The following is a 24,548-nucleotide window of genomic DNA, read 5'->3' as shown; positions in this document are numbered from 1 at the left end:
AAAACAAGGACAATCTGGTACAACTGTATCCCAAGCGTTTTGGATGCTTTGAAGATTTTGAGTGTCACATCACTATTGACAAGGCGATTAAGCCAATGATTCATCCGCTCCATAAAATACTAACAGGACCAGAAGGAAAGGTTGTAAGGGAGCGCAAGAGATGGAGAGTCACAGAGCCTACAGATTGGGTCAAGTTCATCATGGTGAGAGAGATGCTAAATGGGGAGCTAAGAATTTGCCTGGATCCCAAAGATCTTAATTGAACAATAAAGAGGAACCGGAACCGTATTCCAACCCTGGGAGAGATCATAGGCAAAATGGTCTCAGATTTGCACTAAGTGCAGTGGCGTGCGGGAAAAACGACGCTTTACCTTCCGGCCACACGTTGTGTAGTCCCAAACCCGCCGCATTAATTATGCATTCCTGGGATAGATGCCGTTTCAATGGTGGGGGGGCTCCAATTCGCCTGCAATGCCGTCACCTCGCCACGTCATCACGACAGGCACCACATTTAAAGTACAGCCACGTTCAGTGCTTCCAGCCCAGGGCTGCAGCAAAGGAGACATGGCCCCGAAACGCCCTTTGGATGCCATGGAGGCCCGCTGTGATATCCTTTACCCCCACTCTGGCCGCAGGAGGGGCAGCTACATTACTGCGCCGGCTTGGTAGATGATGGCAGTGGAGATCAGTGCCAATGCTGCACAGAAGAGGTTGGCCTTCCAATGTGGATAGAGGATGAATGATCTCATCCGTGCAGCCAGGGTATGGCAACCATCTCATCACTCGAAACTCACACACTCAAGCCCACCTCATATTCACTAGCATCTCACATACTGCCAGCACAAGGAACATCACCACCCATTGTCACACACGTACCCTCACATGTCCATCTCGCCTCATCTCGTCTGGAGGTTGCCTCCTCAGCCCTCACCATCTTGAGACCACTTGCACAGATCAACATGTGCCCCCAACATGCCCTGGGATACCCCCCTTCCCCAGTACAGCCCTCGCCCTGCAGCCTCTTCCTTTGTCTGAGGCCACTTCTCCCCCTTCCCCAAGCAAGACCTTGCCCTGCAGCCATTGAAAAGCCACCCACATATGGCTGATCTAGTAGGTAGAGACCTGCCCATGAGCCCCCCTAAAAGTGATATGGTGCTGTCTGTGAAGTCTGGCGCTGATGACTGTGAGTGTTGACCGAAGCAAGGTAGGCAAACAAACTTTGAAATCCCAAGTGAAGTGCAGCCTGCCAAGTGCACGCCTTACATATGCTGCTGCGAAACACATCAGCATGTTTTCCTGCCAATGTGGGCAGATGATCCAGCGAGAGGAGACGATTCCGGTTGGCTGGCCTAATAATGATATGCAGATGTAACACAATGAGGTTCCCGACGTCCGATGGCAGGAAATTTGACCCGGGCTGAGCAGATTGCAAACTGTTTTCACACCGTTGTGAAACCAATCACGCCATTTTGTCCACTCACACCACCGAACGCGCCCGACGCCAGCGGGCACGGAAAACCCCAGCCCATGCCAACAGTGGCAGAAGAGAAATGTTTCAGTAAGCTTGATGCCAGAAATGGCTACTGGAATATGAAGCTTGATGAGGAATTTTCACTGTTGACAACATTCAACACCCTCTGGCCGTTCCAAATTCCTGCGTCTACCTTTTGGCCTTAAAGTGTGTTTAACAACAGGATGTGTGCCAGCAGAAAATAGACGAGACAACACAGAGGAGCAGTCAGCATAGCTGATGATATCCAGATCTATGGCGTAAATGGAAAAGATTGTGATCGTCATCTACATGAAGCCACGGAGAACTCAGGAAAGCTGGGATCAAGTTAAACACAGAAAAATGCATGGTGAAGATAACAGAATGCTGGTTCCTCAGAATGTTGATTGAAGCCGAGTTGTGAGAAAGTCACAGCTATTTCTGAAATCGAAGCTCCAGGAGGCAAGAAAGAGTTGAGAAGTTTCCTTTGCTTGATCCAGTGCATGAGTTCTACCTCACATGCCAAAGCCTGAGAGATGTTGAGTATCAGCGGTCAAGAGTCACAAGAGACGAATTTCAACAAACTCAAAGAAGTAGTCGGCAAGGAGACAAGTCTGTCATACTACAATGGAGTCATATTATAACCTGTCACTCTGCAAGTAGATGCTTCTACAAAAGGACTGGGAGCAGCCCTGGTACAAGAGGGAAAACTAATAGCATTCGCATCCAAAGCTCTAACCTCAGCTGAGACCTGATATGCCAACATAGAAAGAGAGCTTTTGGCTGCCATGCACAGCTGTGAGAAATTCCATACATATCTCTATGTGACAGAGCTCATAGTGGAGGATGATCATCATCCATTGGAGCAGATCTACAAGAAGAATCTGTGTAAAGCACCAGCAAGACTGCAGAGGCTACTCTTGAGACTTCAGAGTTACGATTTCACTCTGAAACACAAGCCAGGAAGAGAATCAGCAGTAACAGATGCCTTATCTCGGCTGTCGCCACAGAAGAAATATGAGATGGAAGATCTAGGTATAAAGATCCATCACCTGATGAGCATAATGCCACTGAAACTGAGTCAAATTAGAGTTGAGAACAGCAAAGACAAAGAGTTACAGATGCTGTCTCAACTAGTGATCCAGGGATGGCCTGATAAGATACAGAAAACACAGCCATCAAAACAGCAGTACTGGTCAATCAAAGATGACATCTCACTAGAAGGTGGCGTTCTGCTGACCGGATCCAGAATAATCACACCCAAAACGATGCAGAAAGAACTTCTTGAGAAGGTACATGAAACCATGTGGGAATAGAGAAATGCAAGCTCAGAGCCAGATCAGCTGGTTACTGGACAGGCATCTACAAAGACATTGGAAGAATGGTGTCTACATGCAATTTATGCTAGAAGTACAGAAATACATAACAGAAAGAGGAGATGAGAGCTACTGGAGTATCACCCAGACAATGGCATAATGTGGGAGCCAATTTATTCACACACAATCAAGGATGGTATCTCATAGTTGCAGACTACTATAAGACCATAAGACATAGGAGCAGAAATTAGGCCATTCAGCCCATCGAGTCTGCTCCGCCATTCAATCATGGCTGATAAGTTTTTCAGCCCCATTCTCTCGCCTTCTCCCCGTAACCTTTGATCCCCTTACCAATCAAGAACCTATCTATCTCGGTCTTAAATACACTCAATGACCTGGCCTCCACAGCCTTCTGTGGCAATGAATTCCATAGATTCACCACTCTCTGGCTAAAGAAGTTTCTCCTCATCTCTGTTCTAAAAGGTCTTCCCTTTACTCTGAGGTTGTGCCCTCAGGTCCTAGTCTCTCCTACTAATGGAAACATCTTCCCCACGTCCACTCTATCCAGGCCTTTCAGTATTCTGTAAGTTTCAATCAGACCCCCCCTCATCCTTCTCAAACTACTACACTTTTATCCAAAAGGTAAAAGATTTGACGACATGATCTCAGCAGTATGAGTTATGTTTGCTGACTAAGAGTTTCCTGAAAGAATAATATGTGACAATGGAACCCAATTAACCTCCACAGAATTTAAGGAATTCGCTAAAGGGTATGGTTTCAATATCATCACTGCAGCACCACAGTACCCAAGGATTATAGAAAGAACCCTCACAAAATGCCAAGTGACAAAGGAAGATCCAAAACTTGCCTTATTGTTACTCCAATGTACACCCCTCAAGGCTGACATGAAATCACCTGCAGAGTGGTTCAATGGAAGAACGTATAAGACAACTCTGTAAAGCAAGGTACTTCGTCCAACTAACCAGGAGGAAATAAGGCAATGAAGTGGCATAATTGAAATAACTTGATATTAAAAGTGATATTAAGATGTGTATTAACAGCATAATAGCTTTAAAAATAGACAAATGTAGTTATTATAGCTCTTTCAAAGCATGATGGGAAATATAGCCAACGCATAGGCAATATGGGTATGGTACTGTGAGAATCCAAACACAAGTCATAAAACTTAGTAGTCTTCACAGGATGGGTAAACAAATGTCAGGACGATAAGAGCACAGACTGGGAGGCGTTAGAGCCAAGGCATTTTCCAGCCTCCCAGTGAGATAACAGAGACATCTGCAGCCTGAATAATTCTGCTCATTAGGTATGTAACCGGAGGTTGTACTAGGCAGTATAGTAAAATGTGATAACTAAAAGATATAAATATGCTACGCAGCCTTGGTATCAGGGATACACATTGTAGAACCAGGCTGTGTCTTCCCAGCATGTACCTGATTAAAACTTTTGCTTACTGGAAACTCACAGGCTTTATACCACAACAACAACAACTCACTAATGCACAGGTAGAAGGAGGTCAACACTTTAACAAGCATGACAGATCACCGCCTGAGATGTTGAAAGAACAAACTGTACATATACAGGATCCAATCCCGAAAGCCTCAAACAAAGCAAAAGTTGTTGGTGAAGGTAAGACTCCAAGGTCATACATAATTGAGACCGAAACTGGTAAGCAAATGACAAGGAACAGAGTTCATATTCAACTTACACCTGAGCTGGAAAAGCAAAAAAGATCATCAACAACTCCAGAAACATCACTAACCAGCAAGACAACATCACCAGCATCACTAACAAGTGGCGCAACATCAACAACGTCACCAGCAAGTGACACAACATTGGCGACATCAAGGACGACTCCTACAACACCAAGAGCAACACGCACAACATCACTTGCTCAACCCGAGAGCGATGAGTGCCAAATCTATAAGATGGAGGCACATCATCAACACCTAAGCGATACCTGAATAATGTTTTTGGAAATGGAAACAAGCTGTAACAGTCTGTGGTGATGTTCAGTTTAATTATAAAAGTCTATTGTTAACCTTCTTAAGTTAGATACAATATAAGAAAAAGTTAATGTTTAGAACAGTTATATAGATATACAGGCATTGCATTTTTTATAGAAAGAGGGGTGTTATATTGTTATATTATTCATAAACAGCTAGGAACTAATTGTAGAATGTACATCCTGAGTGCCATACTATACTGCAGCACTATTCATAAACAGCTAGGAACTAATTGTAGAATGTACATCCTGAGTGCCATACTATACTGCAGCACTGCAGTCAGCTGCTGAGCAACAATGGATCTGTCCACCAGCCACATGGAGAGCAGCAAGGAATACATCCAATGAAGCTCCAGCATTTTGAGTCTAAAAGTGTGATTATTTTGACCTTCTGGGAACTACAAGACATAACAAATGCCTCACAATTCAAAAGTTCTTCTTTAGCTGCAATGCACTTTGGGACATTCTGCAATCTTGAAAGGTGCTATCTAAATACAATTTCTTTTTATCTTCTTTCCAGATGATTCACCTCTGTTTCTAAGTCCTACTTCCTTAATTCTCGTCTCTTCAACTTCTGGCTTATCTTCGCTCTGCTGCTCACTGTTTTCCGCTTTGCACGTCTAGCTCTTTTATTGCTCTCATTCACTTCTCACTCTTCCCCTACTCCTCACTTTTCTTCAAATCGCACTGTTTTCTTTTATTTCTGAATCTCTTCATTTTTTTGTGCTCTTTTTCCCTTTTTATTTTCCTCATTTACTTCTCAATCCCTGATTCTCCTTCATTTCTTTCTCCCCCTTTTCAATCCTTGATTTCTCGGCATCTTTTTCCACTCTCTCTTGCCCTTTTCTTTCACTTCTCTCACAAATAATGGAAGGCAAGTACGTATACCTTATGTATTATAGCACAATGTGATATCCCAAAACAAATAAAAGTATAACAATTCTCCCCGGCTTCCAATGGCTAAAAATGAAGGTTAGAAAGAAGTAACAAAAGAGACAAGCATTAAAGATCTCCACTGCTTAAATACATGAATTTCCCAAAACAGATATAAGAAGAGGCCAACAACCTATAGATAAGGTCTGTCAGAGCATAAATTGTTGGAGCTTCATTCTGCTGTCATAAGAAGACTATTCTGGGCACTTGAAAAGACAGGAGATTTGCACATCATCACAATGACACAATGCATAAGCCCTGTCATAACGTTTGTGTGATAGAATTATACATTTCAGCCAGACTTGCATCCGCCAAAGATGAAAAAAATATTTACTGGGGGCTTTTACCAGAAGACAGAGAGGCTTTTAAAAGACATACAGTATATTCTACTAACTCTAGTATTATAAATGTTTAATTGTGCAACTCACCTAATTTTGGTAGAGAGTAGCTGACATTAAAGTAATCTTCATAAAATTCCAGCAGCCTCTTTGTTATATTTAAAGCATAGTCTCCAGATCCTCGTTGAATAGCATCTGGCCTGGCATACAACCTCACCTTATGAGAAGAATATCAGTCAGTAAACTTACTCAGAACCGAAAGAATATTTGACTAAAGGTTAATCCACATGAAACCATTCCTTATCCATCTATACATAAACGGTAAAACAGACATAAATAGATAGGATGTTTTACATGAATTCTTGAGATAACAGGTACAGGATACAAAATTGCATTGATTACTGAGAGAGCTGATTGTTTCAGGTCCAATGCAAGATTACTGTTGTCCTGTTTAAACTTTTAATCAATTCCTCACCTATATGTTTTCACCAGTGCAAAGCTAGTTAGCAGGGGTTTAGTTTTCTCCAATCGGTTTAGAGTACGCTGTTTAAATTGAACTTGAAGCACTGGATGATAACCAGAACCAGTTAACCAGACATTGGACAGACTTGGGGAATGCATCACTAGCCATGTAAATACTGTGGCTACAAGTTTTGCATTGAACTAATACTCTGTAGAAATGTGGGTCAGATAGAACCATTCAGCAATATAAAATGAGAAAAATGTTGTAACTGAGAGTGAAATTATTTCAAATGCAAGACTAAACATTTTTGTGCCGCACCCAGTGTCACCTCCAGTGCCAGAGATAGGGAGGTAGCACAATCCATAGAGGGACAGCAGTGGTGCAAAAAAACGGTGAGTGAGCATCAGAAAAACTGTTTATCTCCTCTTGTTGGTGTCAGGGCAGAAGGTAGAAATAAAAGCAGAATAAACCCGTCTTTTCTCCTCAGATTGGAAACTTTTACATATATATATATATGTGTGTGTGTGTGTGTGTGTATGTTTGTAGATAGATAGATTGTTTTCCACAGCAAGACAGGATTCTAAATACAGTCTATGTTGATTATTTTTTCAAAAAGGTAAAGCATTTGGCTATACCCATGTTGCCTCAAGAAGTACAAGCGTACCCCATGGGAAAAAAAGATAATCTAAAATGGGGTTTGCAGCCTGATTGCTTGCGCAGCAAGGTAATAAAATTTATGAGGGTACACCATCTTTACTGAGCTTAACAACACAACTGCTCATAGTATCAGAAAGAGGAGCAGAGCTTATCCAAAGCCTCATATCTTCACTAGAATAGATCAAGTGCACAGTGCTTTCAATCGTTCCATCATTACTATTTCAGTGTGGGGTCTACTGAAAGCATTGCCACTAAAGGGAAATATCGGATGCTTTTGCTAAAGTGCAGCTCCTGCCATAGGTTTCCACTACCCAATCTGTTTCTCTAATAAGCACATCGAAATGAGCTCCAATTTTCCGTGAAACTGAGATGCAAAATCTTATGATGGTTTTTGTAGATTTCCAATAAAACTACCACATTGTGATTGAGCCACATTGTGACACTTCCATTTTTTATTTTAAATGTACTGTGCATTACTCTCAGTGTCAATTCGAATTCCCAGCACGAAAAGGCTCAAATTGAGATGTCAGCTGCTCTGCCTACGTTTCTCTGTCAAGTTGATGCCTGTGCAATAACATGACAAAATCAAGAACCAATTCCTCAGACAAGGTGTGCTATTTCGCTACAACTATTGCACTCCAAGCAAATCTTTCCCTTGGTGACTTTCCAACTTCAGCTGTGACACTGCAGGTGCACTGAATGCTTGTTGCTGGGCAGTTCTCCTGCTAAGACGGGAGCTTGGAGAGATTCTTAGCCCAGTTGGTTCATGTGCAGCTTCTACTGGTCAGTTACTGAAAGACATAGGGACAAAAATTAAGAAGGGAAGAAAATGCCAAAAAGGATCGTTCCCATTCAGGTTCCTGGGTGTTTCTATCTTTTTTCTTTCATTACTTGCCTGTCCTATAGAAAATTGAAATTTATATTCCTGTGTGGTTGGTCTATATAACCTTACGCCATGTTTTAAGCAAGTTGTTACAACACTCCATCCAACTGAACTTAGACATTTTTTTCACTCATGGGATATGGGCTTTGCTGGCTAGGCCAGCACTTATTGCCCATCACCAGTTGCACTTGAGAAGGTGGTGATGAGCTGCCTTCTTCAACCACTTCAGTCCATGTGGTGTAGATACACCCACAGTGCTGTTAGGAAGGGAGTTCCAGGATTTTGACCCAGCGACATTGAAGGAACGGTGATATATTTCCAAGTCAGGATGCTGAGTGACATGGAGGGGAACTTCCAGGTGGTGGTGTTCCCATCTATCTGCTGCCCTTGTCCTTCTAGATAACCCCTAGATGGGTTTGGAAGGTGCTGTCTAAGGAGGCTTGGTGAGTTCCTGCAGTGCATCTTGTAGATGGTACACACTGCTGCCACTGTGCATCGGTGGTGGAGGTAGCGAATGTTTGTGGATGTGGTGCCAATCAAGCGGGCTGCTTTGCCTGGAAGGTGTTAAGCTTCTTGAGTGTTGTGGGAGCTGCATTCATCCAGGCAAGTGGGGAGTATTCCATCATATTCCTGACCTGTGCCTTGCAGATGGTGAATAGGCTTTGCGGGGTCAGGAGGTGAGTCATCGCAAAATTCCGAGCCTCTGATCTGCACTTGTAGCCACAGTATTTATATGGCTAGTCCAGTTCAGTTTCTGGTCAACTGTAACTCCCAGGATGTTGATCGTGGAGGATTCAGTGATAGTAATGCCATTGAGTGTCATGGCGTGATGATTAGATTCTCTCTTGTTGTAGATGGTCATTGCCTGCCAGTGCCAGGCGATTGTGTGGTAATCAGCAGAAGGTTTCCTTGCCCATGTTTGACCTGATGCCATGACATTTCACGGAGTCCGGAGTCGATGTTAAAGACTCCCAGTGCAAATCCCTGCATACCACTGTGCTAGATCGACCCTGCTGGTGGGACAAGACATACACAGAGATGGTGATGTCTGCGACATTATCTGTCAGGTATGATTATTTAAGGTATGATTCCAAGAGCATGACTATGTCAGGCTGTTGCATGATTAGCCCGTCAGACAGCTCTGTGAGACCAGCCCCCAGATGTTAATAAGAAGGACTTTGCAGGGTCGAGTTTGCTGTAGTCATTGCCGGTGCCTAGGTCAATGCCAAGTTTCATTCCTTCTTGAACATCAAGTGATTTAATACAACTGACCACCCCAGAGGGCAGTTAAGAGTTAACCACATTTCTGTGTCTGGAATCACATGTAGGCCAGACATAAAAGGCATTCATGATCCAGATGGTTTTTTACAACAATGGTTTCATGGTTATCATTAGACTTGTAATTCCAGATTTTTATTCTACTGTGGTGGGATTTGAACCCAGGTCCACAGAACATTACCCTGGGTCCCTGGATTACTAATCCAGTGAGAATACCACTACACCACTGCCTCCCCAATCTAATAACCGTGTCAGAGGCTTGGAATTCTGCGATGAGTAACTCCGGAGGGCCCCAGCATCACAGATGCCGGTGTTCAGCCAATTCGACTCACTCCACGTGATATAAAGAAACAGCTGAAGGCATTGGATACTGCAAAGGCTATGGGCCCTGACAACATTCCGCCAATAGTACTGAAGACTTGTGCTCCAGAACTTGCCGTCCCCCTAGCCACGTTATTCTAGTACAGCTACAACACTGGCATCTACCCGGCAAAGTGGAAAATTGCCCAGGTATGTCCTGTACACAAAAAGCAGGACAAATCCAACCCGGCCAATTACCACCTCATAGCATATTCTCAATCATCAGTAAAGTAATGGAAGGGGTCATCAACAGTGCTATCAAGCGGCACTTGGTTATCAATAACCTGCTCACTGACGCCCAGTTTGGTTTCCGCCAGGGCCACTCAACTCCTGACCTCATGACAGCCTTGGTTCAAACATGGACAAAAGAGCTGAACTCCCAAGGTGAGGTGAGGGCGACTGCCCTTCACATCAAGGCCGCATTTGACTAAGTGTGGCATCAAGGAGCCCTTGCAAAACTGGGTCAGTGGGAATCAGAGGGAAAACTCTTTACTTGTTGGAGCCATACCTAGCACAAAGAAAGATGGTTGTGGTTGTTGGAGGTCAGTCATCTCAGCTCCAGGACATCACTGCAGGAGTTCCTCAGGGTAGTGTCCTCAGCCCAACCATCTTCAGCTGCTTCATCAATGACCTTCCTTCAATCATAAGGTCAGGAGTGGGGATATTCGCTGATGATTGCACAATGTTCAACACCATTCACAGCGCCTCAGATACTGAAGCAGTTCATGTCCAAATGCAGCTAGACCTGGACAATATCCAGGCTTGGGCTGACAAGTAGCAAATAATATTCACGCCACACAAGTGTCAGGCAATAACCATCTCTTACAAGAGAGAATCTAACCATCGCCCCATGATGTTCAATGGCATTCCCATCACCGAATCCCCCACTGTCAACATCCTCAGGCTTACCATTGACCAGAAACTGAACTGGACTAGCCATATAAATACTGTGGCTAGAAGAGCAGGTCAGAGGCTAGGAATCATGCGATGAGTAACCCACCTCCTGACTTCCCAAACCTTGTCCAACCATCTACAAGGCACAAGTCAGGAGTGTAATGGAATACTCCCCACTTTCTTGAATGAGTGCAGCTCCCACTCAAGAAGCTTGACACCGTCCAGGACAAAGCAGCTGCTTAATTGTCACTGCATCCAGTAATATTCACTCCCTCCATCACCGACGCACAGTAACAGCAGTGTCTACAATCGACAAGATGCACTGCAGGAATTCACTGAGGCTCTTTCGACAGCACAATCCAAACCCACGACCAGTACCATCTAGAAGGACAAGGGCAGCAGATAGATGGGAACACACCAGCTGGAGTTTCCCCTCCAAGTCACTCACCATCCTGACTTGGAAATATATCGCCGTTCCTTCACTGTCGCTGGGTCATCAAAATGCTGGAACTCCCTCCCAAACAGCACTGTGGGTGTACCTGCACCACATGGACCGCAGCGGTTCAAGAAGGCAGCTCACCACCACCTTCTCAAGAGCAACTAGAGATGGGCAATGCCCACATCCCATGAATGAATAAATAAAAGCTTGAAAATTCTGTTGAGGCTTCGCTGCTCTTGTGATTAAAAAGCAATTGCTTTTTTTCTTTAATCATTCTATGGACTGAGCTGATGAAAGAAAAGTCAGTGGAAGGCAGTTTGAAAAAGATAATTTGGCTGATTTTATTGACCCATTTTGTGGTAGCTGCTCATTCCAGAACTTGAACTTAGAAATAAAATGTGAGTTATTTGATTGGGAGATTGTAAGGTGCTTCATCACTGCCGATTGGTAGTTTTTCCTATAGTCGAGTGTCTGGAAGTGCTTTACAATTACCTTGCATTAAGGCAATGGAACATTTCAGCCAACCAATATTAGTAATTTACAACTGCTTGTTTCTGCCATTTTCTCACTTTTTTAACTTAAGTATACCAACACTGAAGTGTGAAATCTTTGAGCAATGATGACAATGTTGAAATATAATGTTTCACAGACACATACTTTACATAAGGCACTTGTATAGATAGATGCATAGTCGGCCCATTGAGCTTAATGGCAGATTCCTGGAAAAGCTTAAAAAAAAGTGTCCCAACATAGGAAGAAAATCTATGGGACCTGGAAACTTTGGGAATCCACTGGCACAGAGACTCCACATTCATGCCATGACATGGAGCAGGTAGAACTTCCATCAACCCCAAGGATGGGCCTTACTATCAAGGGGGACAGAGCTGAAAGGAAGCTGGGCTGGGCTGGGCTTTTCCTTCATCCTGGCCTTTGTACTGCTGAGCTTCAGGTCAGCCAAGAGGCAGAAGTGGGGCCCACTGACATTTCGAGGCTGGAAGACCCTGGATATTCCAGGCTGAATTTTGACTTTGGGTTCAGGAACCAGGAGCCAGGTCCCGGGTCCCAAACCTACCCCCAGCGGGCAACAGTAACTCATTGGGATTTTGACAGGGGTACTCCCATAATTGGCATGGAGGCAGGTTCCATGTCCAAGTAAGGGCGGCAGGTGGGCTCTCAAAGCTAGGGGGCTAATTTGAGGCCTTCCTGCTTGAGATGCACAACAGCCTGCACAGGGTAAGTGACTGAGAGGGAACTTCAACAATAATGTGCCCACTTAGCAACTTCTTTAAAAAGAAATCAAATAAAATTTTTAAAAAGCAGCCAGACCAACTCTATGGAGGAGTGAAATCCCTCTACAGTGTGGCCTTTGGCTGCACCCCCATCCAGGCAGCAGGGACAGCCTGGAAAACCCCAGGCAGCCTCATTTAAGTGCTGTTAACAAGGCACTCAATGGGCTTCCTCTCAGTTCTGTCCCCACTGACATTAAGGCCCATGCTCGGGGTTGATGGAAGTTCTGCCTGCACCAGGTCATGGCTATAGGAAAAGTGGCCAGGCTCTGAACCAGCCTCCCCCGAAATGGCCACCGCCGGGAAGGGTATCAGGAAAACCAATACGTCAGCCAGCTCCGGTATTTTTGGGCCCCATCCACCTCATTTCTCAACCTCAGCAAGGCCCAATAATCCTGCCTTCTGTGTCCATCTACTCAATTTGATCCTCCTATAAAGGCGACTGAACGGCTAGTCCATTGGTGCTTGTTGGTGGAGCTCAACATCAAGCCCAAGCAGCCCTTTCACCTCCAATGCACCAATACTGGCAGTGGGTACCTGTCCACCGTATGTTGATGTGTCAATCCTGCACTGACCCTGAATGCACTGGCAGGCCCAGCAGCAGATCTCAGCATCACTCACTCTGCCACACTTACACTGAACAAGCAAGTCCAAGAAATGTCATTGCCAATATAACTCCCAAAAGTTAAAACGTAAGAGAAAGGATACTAAAAAAGAAAACTAAAATTAGATCAAAGCCAGTCAAAAGGTTCACGGTGCAAAGTCGGATTTTTTTCTTTCCAAGTAACTGGAATAGATAACTAATTAATAGCAGTAAATAAAATCTAAAAGACAGTCACGCATAGAAATGCACTGCAGATTCATCAACAACTGGAAATAGAATAATTAAGTCAATGGTTTTGAATGGAAACCCTGGGTCAGAACTCAACTCACAGACATATAAACCTTTCTCCTTTTCTAATGCGTCAGTTATTCTGGATACGTTAAGCATTTCTGTTTTTATTACAGATTTTCAGCATGTTGTTCGAACACTTAACAATTCAAGGCACAACTCATAAATCTGAAGGAGGTATTACAGCGAAACACATCGCCACTCCTGACGCAATATTCTGGTGTGACCCACCTTGATGTACAATTATAGTTGTTGCTCTATACCCAGCCATATGAAAGAAGCAGCATGTTGTTTTATTTTTCATTTTATCTCTAAATACCAATGCATATTGTGCCATTTTACAATGATGCAAATTCTTTTGTTAATTTGCAAATGTCAACTTACAGTAATGCCACTTTCGGTAACGGTGTCCTTAAAGGTGAAGTTGCAAATTGCCCAGGCCAGATAATATGTGGACATTCGAGGTGTTTCTGCAAACTGCTTTGTGACCCATCCTTCTTCCTCATGAATTATGCCATTGACTGGCATGTTAGATAGTGCCAAGTAAGGCTCTTGGTGCTTGATGGCAATTTTAAATGTTGCTTTGTATACTGGCTCATCAAAGCAGGGGAAGGTCTTGCGGGCGTGTGTAGGAGAAAATTGTGTCACTGCAAGGTAGCTGGAAGAAAGTGGAAGAAGTTTATTAGGTACCTTCCTTTGGGGTATAAAAGCCCAACTGAGCTGAGAAATTGACAGATTTTCAAAGGTTCTAAAGTCAAGAGATCACAAACTGATTTACATGGCATGAAAAAAATATGCACTTGAAATGAAGCTGATTTAGCGCTTCAATCAGAGCTCTGGGAGTCCTGATATACTGAAACTCATAGCCTATCAAGATTAAATAATTAAAAGTAGACCATTTCCAAATCCTGTAAATTTCAATAATCTTTGACTATCTGGATCAAAGAAACTTATGGTGCATTGCAATACCATCATATGCCTAGATTGTCCCATGAACAGTCACGTTGTTTAGTTTGTTTTTTATTCTGTTATGTTCAGGTTACTGATTACATTATTGGGAACATGCCATCCTGGTGACAGGACACAGAGGAGACTAAACTGGCTGGCCCCCGAGAATGGGCGAGGGAATCACAATGCACGATTAACCTGCGCCCGCTAATTGAAATGCAAGCTACAGGACTGTTTTGTGCTGCCTGCTCAATTAGTCCAGCCAGCACTAACCCGTGTTGTTCATGGGCTGGACGCATTAGCAGGAGACCAATACTGGAAGTGACTAGCAAAAGGTCCTTCAGCACCTGCCACACCAGTCCCTGTAAAATTTTGCAACTTGAAGCAAGTATAGAAAGCACTAAACTTGTGTAGAATCATAGCAACAGCCAGAAGAAATCAACCAGCAACTAATCCGTTAATAAGTTTGATACCTTTAAATAGAATTGGTCAGGGACCTTCCAGCGACTGAATGCTTGTTCAGCTGTGCAAGATTAAGAGAGGGCACTGACTGAAGCTTTAAGCTCCAAAATGGCATTTCTGTTATCAAATCAGCATTGTGCACTGACTGATTTTAGGATCTGTCTGCTCTGCACACTTCTGGTGCACATTCACGGTGTGCACACTAATTCCTGCATCATGGCATCTGGTGTGATTCGCCACTTAAGTGTGCCAGAGCACTGCGGACACTATTTTGGAATACTGAAGGCATTCCTAGCCCCCAGGAGACAGGTGCTAACAAGCCCAATTCCTCACCCAGACCCCTTTAAGACCTCCTTACAGCCTTGGGATTAAAATGGAAGTGTCCGTATCAATCACAAATTCTCAAGTCTATTAAGTTAAATATAAAACTCAATAAATATAAACTTTGAGTTTTCTGGTACTTACCAACCAAAATTCTCCACTAACTGGAATTTCTTCTGTCCCCCCTAATACGATTTGTCACCTTACCAACCAGAAGCAATGACAAAGTTATCCGGAACCTGTACACAGCATTACATTATACTTATTTATGTTTTAATTTCTGTTGAAGATTAGAAGTAAAAAGAATACTGTTCTTTACTTCTTGAGTACTTGCATATTTGTTCATGCTATAAGAATTGCACAGTATTCCATTGGTAAATGGAATTCTCCGTTAACCAGCATTTTTGATTCTCCACGCATGCCAGACATTAAAGATTTTACTGTAGTTATTTCCTAACTTCACAGACATTACCCTAGACATTACCCTAGTAACTTCAACTTCCAAGTAATTGTTCATTTGTATGAGTGTTGATTTTCTCTCTTCCACTATTCACAGCAAACACTGTACATTCTGGGAATCTTAATTGCTCTTCTGCTAGCCACTGCCCTCATCTACCTTGCATTACAACCTCCAATTCTATCATCCATACTAAATAAGTACCTGTGTCTTCAACACAAAGGTAGCTTCCATAAACAGGCCAAGTGTCTTTGTACACTAAGTTTAGCATCCTGTACTATTGATCACAAGAAAATATGCCATCACATTCTCCTGGCTGGAGTTTGGGGAGAAGGCCAAAGATTGGTGTTATGCCATCGTGAAACCAGTTTGGGATCGTCTGCTCCACCTATCAATGGCAGGCCATGTTTCCAGCCACCGCACATCGGGAACCTAATTTCAATACTTTAGATTCTCATTAAAGGCCCTGCTCACCGGAATCATCCCTCCCCCGCTGGATCATTCGGGCACGTCAACATGTTTCACAACTGTGCATAAGCGACATGCACCTGGCGAGCTGCATTTCGCTCGGGACTTAGAGGTTTGTTTGCCTACCTTGCTTCCGCCGGCACTCACGGTCACCAGCACCAGGCTTCACAGACAACACCACATCACTTTTAGGGGGGGCTCATGGGCAGGTCTCTACCTAACAGACCAGCCGAAAGGTGGGGGTGGGTTTTCAATGGCTGCAGGGCTAGGGCTTGCTTCAGGTAGCAGGAGAAATGGCCTCAGGCAAGGGAAGAGACTGCAGGGTGAGGGCTGTACTGAGGAAGGGAGGTATCCCAGGGTGTGTGTGGGGTCACATGTTGATCTATGAAAGTGACCTCAAGATGGTGAGGGCTGAGGAGGCAGTCTCCAGAGGAGATGAGGCCAGATGGAGATGTGAGGGTGTCTGTGAGAGAGTGAGTGGTGATGTCCCTTGAGCTGGCAGTGAGTGAGATACCAATGAATGTGTGATGGGCTTGTGAGTGTGTGTGTGTGTGTGAGTTTAGAGTGATACTGTGGTTGCCTTACCCTGGTGGCAGGATGAGACAATTCATCCTCTTTCTGCACTGGATGGCCGACCTCTTGTGTGCAGCATTGACACTGACCACCACTGCCACCACCTCCCAAGCCGGAGTGCTGAGGCTGATGGGTCTCCTGCTGCCAGAGCGGGGATAAAGGACATCACGGAGGGCCTGCACTGCGTCCAGAAGGCGTCCCAAGGATGAGTCACTGAATTGGCGGGGGAAGGCTGCACTCTTCTTGGCTTTTAGGGCCATGTCTTCACTGGAGCAGTCCTGGGCTGCAAGCATTGAGAAGTGTGTGCGCAGCTGCAGTTTAAATATGGCGTCCTGCGTGAGGAAGCGGCGAGGTAATGGCGCAGCGGGCAAACCGAAGGCCTCCGGCCAGCGCGACAGCGTGCTTCCTGCGGCTGCATAATTAAGGAGGCAGGAATGGGAATGATACAGCGCAAAAACCCGGCATCACAGCCAGCGGGTAAAACATCTTTTTTCCTGTCCACTGCCGCACTTAGTGCAAATCTGAGACGATTCCACTCCCTGTCTCTTCCACATAAACAAAATGAATAAACAGTCAGACCAACATGTGTACAGTGCGCTAAAACCACTTGAATAGATTTATTCACCCGTTAAACAATACGCAGGAACGGGGAAAAAAAACCAAGATATTTCAAATAGACAAGTCTGATTTAAACAATACATAAAGCTGTTCCAAATCGAATAAAAAGGTCTGAATCCTTGTGGTCCTTTTCAGAAGCATCTGAATAACAGTTTCTGATGGAAGTTGTGCAGGATAATACCTTGATTGAGATCACTTTAGCACCCGGCCCCCTCCCAAACCCCACCCCCCATCCACCCACCCCCCAACTCTGGTTAAGGCTAACTGGAACTCCATGAGGCTGGTCCTGAATTATATATGGATGTTCTTTCTTTGATGTAAAGTAGAACCGTTTGACAATTAAATGGTTCCTCTAAATAGACGAGGCCTTATAACGTTAACTATTTTTATCTACTTCAACAGTGTGAATGGACATTTCCCAGCCATCTTGAGGTCAAAGTGTTTGTTTTTGATTTCTGACTGTAGCCTGTCTGGTTGGTGGAAATGGGAATCAGAGCAAAAGGCTACCAAGCATTGGCTCTGACAAGCCGTTGGTGGATTACAATCCAAGGAATCACCTGGACTGCATCTTAATCCTGGAGTACGGAACTCAGTCGTGATGTTAAGCTGCTGGCCTGGCTTCGCTCCTTATCACTTCTTATATAATCCCTGTGGGAAATCAGTCTTCGCCTCTTTATCTAAAGTTCCAACTCATCTTCTTGGATGGTTGCCCACCCATCATCCCACCTCAGTTAAAGCCAGAGGTGGGCGAGTTGGAGGTGAGTTTAGGCCAGGGATTGGCTGTAGCTCCAACCCGCTGACCCTTTTTTTGTTATTAAAATTCTCCCCTTACTGTCCTCTGAAAATAGCCAAACACCAGCAGCTTCCCAGGACTACTAGGGAGATGCAATAAATGCAACATTGGTGTCAGTCAAAATGAAGTCTGTCTGCAGTTCAACTATACATTTTCCAACTGAACATCGACATAATGAATTCTCAGAGTAATAACTGCAGCTCCTCACAGCTGAAGTGACTCTGTGTAACTCTTTCGAGTTATCAACAGATCGCATGTAACTCTTTCGAGTACATTCACAGTTCTTGGTTTCCGGGAGTGGGACATGAACCCACAACCTTCTGACTCAAAGGAGAGGGTGCTATGAACTGAGTAAGTGACTCTCATTGCAAACAGTGCTAACGATAAGTATGTTTCATCTGGATCTAGCTGAGAGTGGTAAAACTACCACAAATCTCTTCTCAGTTAATCAGCTCAGTAAGGAAATTTCTCGAGTCCCCCACAATAAACAAAACACTTTCAGAATCTACCCCGTCCCTTCACTTTAATGTGTAAAGCGAAAAAGGGAAGAGGAAGAATGAGCTATACAGCACTTTTCATGACCCCGGAACATCCCAAAAATCTTTTGAAGTGTAGAAACTGTTTTAACATAGGAAGCGTGAGAGCCAATTTGTACACAGCAATATCCCACAAGCAGCAATGTAGTTGTGACCATAGGATTTTTTTAAGTGAATGTTGGCTAAAGGATAAATATCAGCCACAAGACCAAGGAGAATTGTCCAGCTCTTCTTTCAGGTAATGCCATGCACTGTATTATATCCATTCAAGGGGGGGAGACTGGCCTTGGTTTTAACTTCTCATCTGAAAGACAGCACCACTCACAGGGCAACACTCCTTCAGTGCTGCACCACGGAATCAGCCAAGCTTATACGCTCACGTTTCTTAAATGGGTTAGGAATCCACAACTTTTTGACTAAGAGGTGAGAGTGCTACCATTCACCTGAAGTCAATGAAAATTAAAATCAGGACCGACGTAAAAAATTCAACTGAATCAATATTGCCCATTCTAAACTATCACTCAAAGTCAAAATTACCCCTTAATCTCTCTATACCAAAGCCTGACAAGAAGACAATTTGGGACAATATAGGTCATTTTCCTGTCAGACTTCCTTTCCAAATTATTTTAATGAACGGTGAGCACTATATATATAGCATTCACACAATTATCAAAAAGCCCTTAATTGAGATGACCAAGTAGCCTGATTTAACCTTAACAATCCCTGTGTTAACATACCTTTATTGTGTCCTGAATGGATGTCTCAACATTACTTAATATACCAATTATGACAGAGGGAGATAAAAAGGGCTGAATTTACCCAGTCCCATCGTGGAGGACTTGGAGCTGGTTGGGGAGATGATAGGATAATAGCAGGGAGCTGTGTGGGTATGGCTCTCTGATGCATTCCTGCTGCCAGGAAACTTTCCCGGGGTAAGATGGGAAGTAGTTTGCCTTCGCACTCCATGGAGGTGGGCAGCCAATGTGCGTAGTTAAGGACCCAGTGGGGACAATTTTGCAGCCTCTCCACTGCATGTGGAGGCCTCCAGCTCAATGGAGGCAGCCTCAATGCGGCAGGCCAGGAAACATCGGAGCCAGAGGCTCCATGGCCCAAAGAGGTGGCTGAACTGACGAAAGGCTGCAATCGAGTGGAGGGGTTTCTCTTCCACAACAAAACACCTACCAGTCTATAATCACAGCTTTTTAAGTACTAATGTTCGGGCCAGCAAGAGCACCTCCATGTTGAAGCACCCTGGCAATCCCCGGCCTGCATCATCTGTGCCCACCTCTCCTCGTGTGGGGGTAGCCGTGCCCTCTGATTGAGCCAGCAGCATCGAGCTCCTACCCCCTGTCCTTATTAAGAAGGTGAGCTCAGAGGCAGCCAATTAGGAGTCAGTCTCCCGCAAAATTGCGACGCCAGTCTTGCTTCCGCCAACTGCGTCCTTGGGACTCCCACTTAGCGCCGGCATTTGGGGTCCTGGAGCCTGTGGGAAAATTCTGCCCAAAGAGACAAAAAAAACTGGGAAGCAAACAAAGAAATATTGGCTGAAATGAGCTCAAGGAGAAGGAAATATCTAATTTCCAAGTCAGGAACAGTAAATGTTTGCGATGCTAATTGGGCAACTAATCTGCTGAGTTTATCTGTGATTAATTATCAAAACAACGCCGGGAATTTTGACAAAGATTTAAAAAGCAAAAAAACACGTTACAAATATTGTGTTTTCTGAGCAACTAAGGATTAGGAACTGTGAAGAAGGAAAGGGGTTTGGGTGTCTAAGTACACAGGTCGTTTAAAGCTAGTGCACTGGTACAAAATGTAATTAAAAGTGGCTAATGGGATATTGGCCTTTATCTCAATGGGGCTGGGAGACAATGGAGAGGAAGTTTGGCTTCAGTTGTACAGAACCTGAGTAAGACCCCATCCGGAGTACGGTATTCAGTTCTGGGCATCGCATCTCAGGGTAGAAGTTCACAATATTCAAAGCTCAGGTCACCCAATAAAAAGCATGTAAATACATATCATGAATAAACGCAGTTCTGCAATGAAAACACTGCCAGTCGATCAGATCAAAGATCATATCCCTAAAGAACAAAACTCCACCTAAAGTCTGACGTGAGATTACAGCCTTGATACTGCTTCCTGGTACCTGCTTTATTCTGTTACCCTTTGTTGGCAACTGGTCTCCACATCATCTAAACATTAAGGCACCTGCAAGGGAAGATTGATGGCCGTAACATAATTCTTGCAAGATTATCAAATCATTTACAGCTAACTTGGCCAGTATGTATCATAACCTGATAAATTCTGATCATTTATCATTTTGGAGCCAACACATTTTTGGTTGGAAAATTACAGACTGCAACCAAATTGTTTTGATTTTAATGGATGAACTAAAAAAAAAAAATTGCCACAAGTTAAGTCATGAAAATACGGCTTTGTTAAAGCAGCATAATATTCTGGGAGGGGGATTAACTTGCAATACAAATTAAATCTCTCTCGAAATCGGTGAGAAGAAGTTGGCCAGTAATGAGCTCTGCAACAGTAGTGATGAAAAAACACACCAGGAATTTTGGCACCTTGAAATAAAAGCAGAAAATGCTTGAAATACGCAGCCAAATTATCAGCATTCAGAAGGGAAACAGAAAATGCTTGATATCAATCCTTTCTACATGCTGATGGTTCTGCTAATTTGTTTTTTTGTTTCAATGCTTCTCTTACCATTATGGTGCCAAGACCAGAATTTAAAACTGGGAAGAACAGTCAGACCCATAGACTGTAGCAATCAGTTGAAAGTGGGCCCACACGGCAGACTATCTGATCAAGGGCAGGAAGTTCCCTGTAGCTACTACTGCTCCAGCAGAAGTGTGGCTGAAAGCAAGCTCACGTGCATAAATGGATTTCTGCCACACTTACACTGAAGATACAGTGATAGAGCAGGAGCAGCTCCAGGGAACTTCCTGGCTCAATTCTCCTCCAGTTAACATGAACTCTTTTTTAATTTATTCTTTCACGGGATGTGGGCATTGCCGGCAAGGCCAGCATTTGTTGCCCATCCCTGATAGCCCTTGAACTGAGTGGCCTGCCACACCGTTTCAGAGGGCAGTTAAGAGTCAGCCACAGTGCTGTGGGTCTGGAGTCACATGTAGGCCAGACCAGGTAAGGACCGGCATATTTCCTTCCCTAAAGGACATTAGTGAACCAAATGGGTTTTTACAATAATCAACAACAGTTTCGTGGTCATTATTACCGACACTAGCTTTATAATTCTGGTTTTATTGAAATGGTCGGACTTCATATGGATGCTTTTTGTTAGTATCAGCTGTGGCTCAGTTGGTTGCACTCTTACTTCAGTCACAAAGTCTTGGGTTCAAGTCCCGCTCCAGGGCTTGAGCACAAAAATCAAGGTTGACACTCCAGTGCAGTACCGAGGGTGCGCTACACTGTAAAAGATGCTGCCTTTCAGGTGAGGCGTTAAACCGGGGCCCAATCTGCCTGTTTAGGTGGATGTAAAAGATCTCACGGCACTATTTGGAAGACAGCAAAGGACTTATTCCTGGTGTCCTGGCCAATATTTATGCCTCAATCAACATCACAGAAAAAAAGATCACCTGGTCATTATCGTACTGCTGTTTGTGGGAGTTTGTTGAGCATAAATTGGCTGCCGTGCTTCCTAGGTTACAACAGGGACTACACTTCATAAGTGCTTCATTGCTGTAAAGTGCTTTGAGATGTCCGGTTGTCATGAAAAGTGCTACTTAAATGTAAGTCTTTCTTTCTTTGACAGGCACCAGTCAGAGTATCACCTCTCACACTGTTGTTCTGAGAAACACTAGAGAAACATTCCCCTTTAAGTAATCATTTCAACTTTCCTCAACATAGTTTGTTCATACAGTTTTTGGGGATACAGTAGACTTCTCATAATTGTACAACTAAACATCCATTTGCACCTAAGACATACAGGGTGTGAGAATGGTGTGTGCTCTCACAATTAAATCTACATTACATTTAAAACAATAGAAGTTTCAGCCAAATTAAGGAAGTTAGGGCAGGATTTTCAAAGCTTTATATAGGGAAGACTGAATTAATTTGACCAGAAATGGGGATAGCAAGGATAGAACATTAGGCTAAAAATTCCTCAAGAAACTCTGGTGTAGCACCATTGCAAATGCACTGAGGGAAATTTCTTTTGGAACACAGGAACATAGGAATTGCTAGATATAAAGAGGCCAAAGTTCTGCTAAAGGGTCATGTGGACTCGAAACATCGACTCTTTTCTTCTCCACCGATGCTGCCAGACCTGCTGAGTTTTTCCAGGTAATTCTGTTTTTGCAAAGTAAATACATCCCTTTTTTATTCTTTCATGGGATGTGGGCATCAAAGGCCAGCATTTGTTGCCCATCCCTAATTGCCCTTGAACTGACCTTGCTAGGTCATTTCAGAGGGCATTTAAGAGTCAACCACGTTGCTGTGGGTCTGGAGTCACATGTAGGCCAGGCCAGGTAAGGGCAGCAGATTTCCTTCCTTAAAGGACATCTAGTTGCCCTTCTACCATCCTGGTAGTTGCATTATACAATGACGTCAGAGTTAAAGACTAATTAGGACAGTTGAACTCTATCAATTATTCTACAACAGATTCAGGCTCGACCAGAGGTAAACCCAGCTGCCAATAGTGAAAAGCTTTCAGAACCATGTAAGACACCTGATACGCGTACCATATTTCAGGTCTCAAATACCGCATCCAAAAATAATATCTTCTGAAAGAAATTTATCTAATGTGTATACTTACCTAACAGTTATCCACCACCATTCAGTGTGAACTGTGCAGTCTATTTCTTTCAGTTTGAAATTCTGATATCACACAGCACATCCTAGTGCAGCTTCTAGATTTTTGTCCACTCACCTCGAGTGGTGCTTTATCTCCCCTCATGGTGATTGTTGAGAATGATGAGTCACGCAATGAGGTGCTACAGATCAGCCCTTGCTCCCTATCTAGAAAATGGTGGGATATCGCTGTATCTTTGACATGACAAGCCCTGTTGGGATTGCTCATTGTTGGTTAACATGCTTTCTTCTATTGGTAAGGAGTGGTCATTTTTAAACTGACCAAGATGACTGCTCCCCTCTCCAAACAGTATTGCTGTTTCCATGATGTTGAAATCCATCTTTTTCACGCATGTCGCATTTTAGTTGATAACCAATATGCAGAAGTGAAACACATACAAAGGTTAAAAACAGTCACTCAGCTTTGTCTTATCATTTTACCAAATGCACAAAAAGGTTGAAGTAGGTACACGTAGCCATGCGAATGTGAGTACTGAAGATCATGGGTCCAATGATGTTTTCTATTACTTACCTTTTATTTACTAGTCAGATAGGCAATTAGCCACATTTGGATTCCCAATTAGCAATCTGTGACTAATGGCTGATGTACAGGGCAACATTCCAAGTGTGATACATGAATTGTGATGCCAAAGTGTGACCCAGGAAGTGTAATGCTAACAAGAGTGTCCAGTTGACACATTTGTAACTAAACATGCATCCATCACAGCACTATCATCCAGTGTGCAAAACATCATGTTTAGTTGTCAATAACTTGCTCAATCCAGGATTTTAATCATACCAGTTAATGGGTCTATAAAATTGGCCCAGGTTTTGCTTCTATAATGAGACTTTGCCAATTCGATTCACTCCACGTGATATCAAGAAACGGATTAAGGCACTGGATACTGCAAAGGCTATGGGCCCTGACAACATTCCGGCAATAGTGCTGAAGACTTGTGCTCCAGAACTTGCCATGCCATTAGCCAAGCTGTTCCAGTACAGCTACAACACTAGCATCTACCCGGCTATGTGGAAAATTGCCCAGGTACATCCTGTACACAAAAAGCAGGACAAATTCAATCTGGACAATTACCACCCCATCAGTCTACTCTCCATCATCAGTTGAGTAATGGAAGGGGTCATCAACAGTGCTATCAAGTGGCAATAACCTGCTCACTGATGCCCAGTTTGGGTTCCGCCAGGGCCATTCAGCTCCTGACCTCATTACAGCCTTGGTTCAAACATGGACAAAAGAGCTGAACTCACGAGGTAAGGTGAGATTGACTGCCCTTAACTTCAA

The 24,548-nt window shown here is 43.8% G+C and overlaps 1 protein-coding gene across 1 annotated transcript in view; it reads right to left on the bottom strand.

Moving 5' to 3' along the window:
• The window catches only part of LOC144696527 (thyrotropin-releasing hormone-degrading ectoenzyme-like), a 140,905-nt gene that overhangs the window by 94,300 nt on the left and 22,057 nt on the right, over positions 1-24,548 (bottom strand). The window contains exons 2-3 of the mRNA XM_078567921.1: positions 13,636-13,909; positions 6,190-6,316 (exon numbers count right to left, since the gene is read on the bottom strand). Of these exons, the coding sequence (XP_078424047.1) occupies positions 6,190-6,316; positions 13,636-13,909 (401 nt within the window). The remainder of the gene's footprint in view (positions 1-6,189; positions 6,317-13,635; positions 13,910-24,548) is intronic.

Source organism: Cetorhinus maximus, chromosome 22 (genome assembly GCF_964194155.1).
Source record: "Cetorhinus maximus chromosome 22, sCetMax3.hap1.1, whole genome shotgun sequence".
In the NCBI taxonomy this organism is placed as follows: Eukaryota; Metazoa; Chordata; class Chondrichthyes; order Lamniformes; family Cetorhinidae; genus Cetorhinus; species Cetorhinus maximus.
This window is presented reverse-complemented; position numbering and strand designations above follow the sequence as displayed.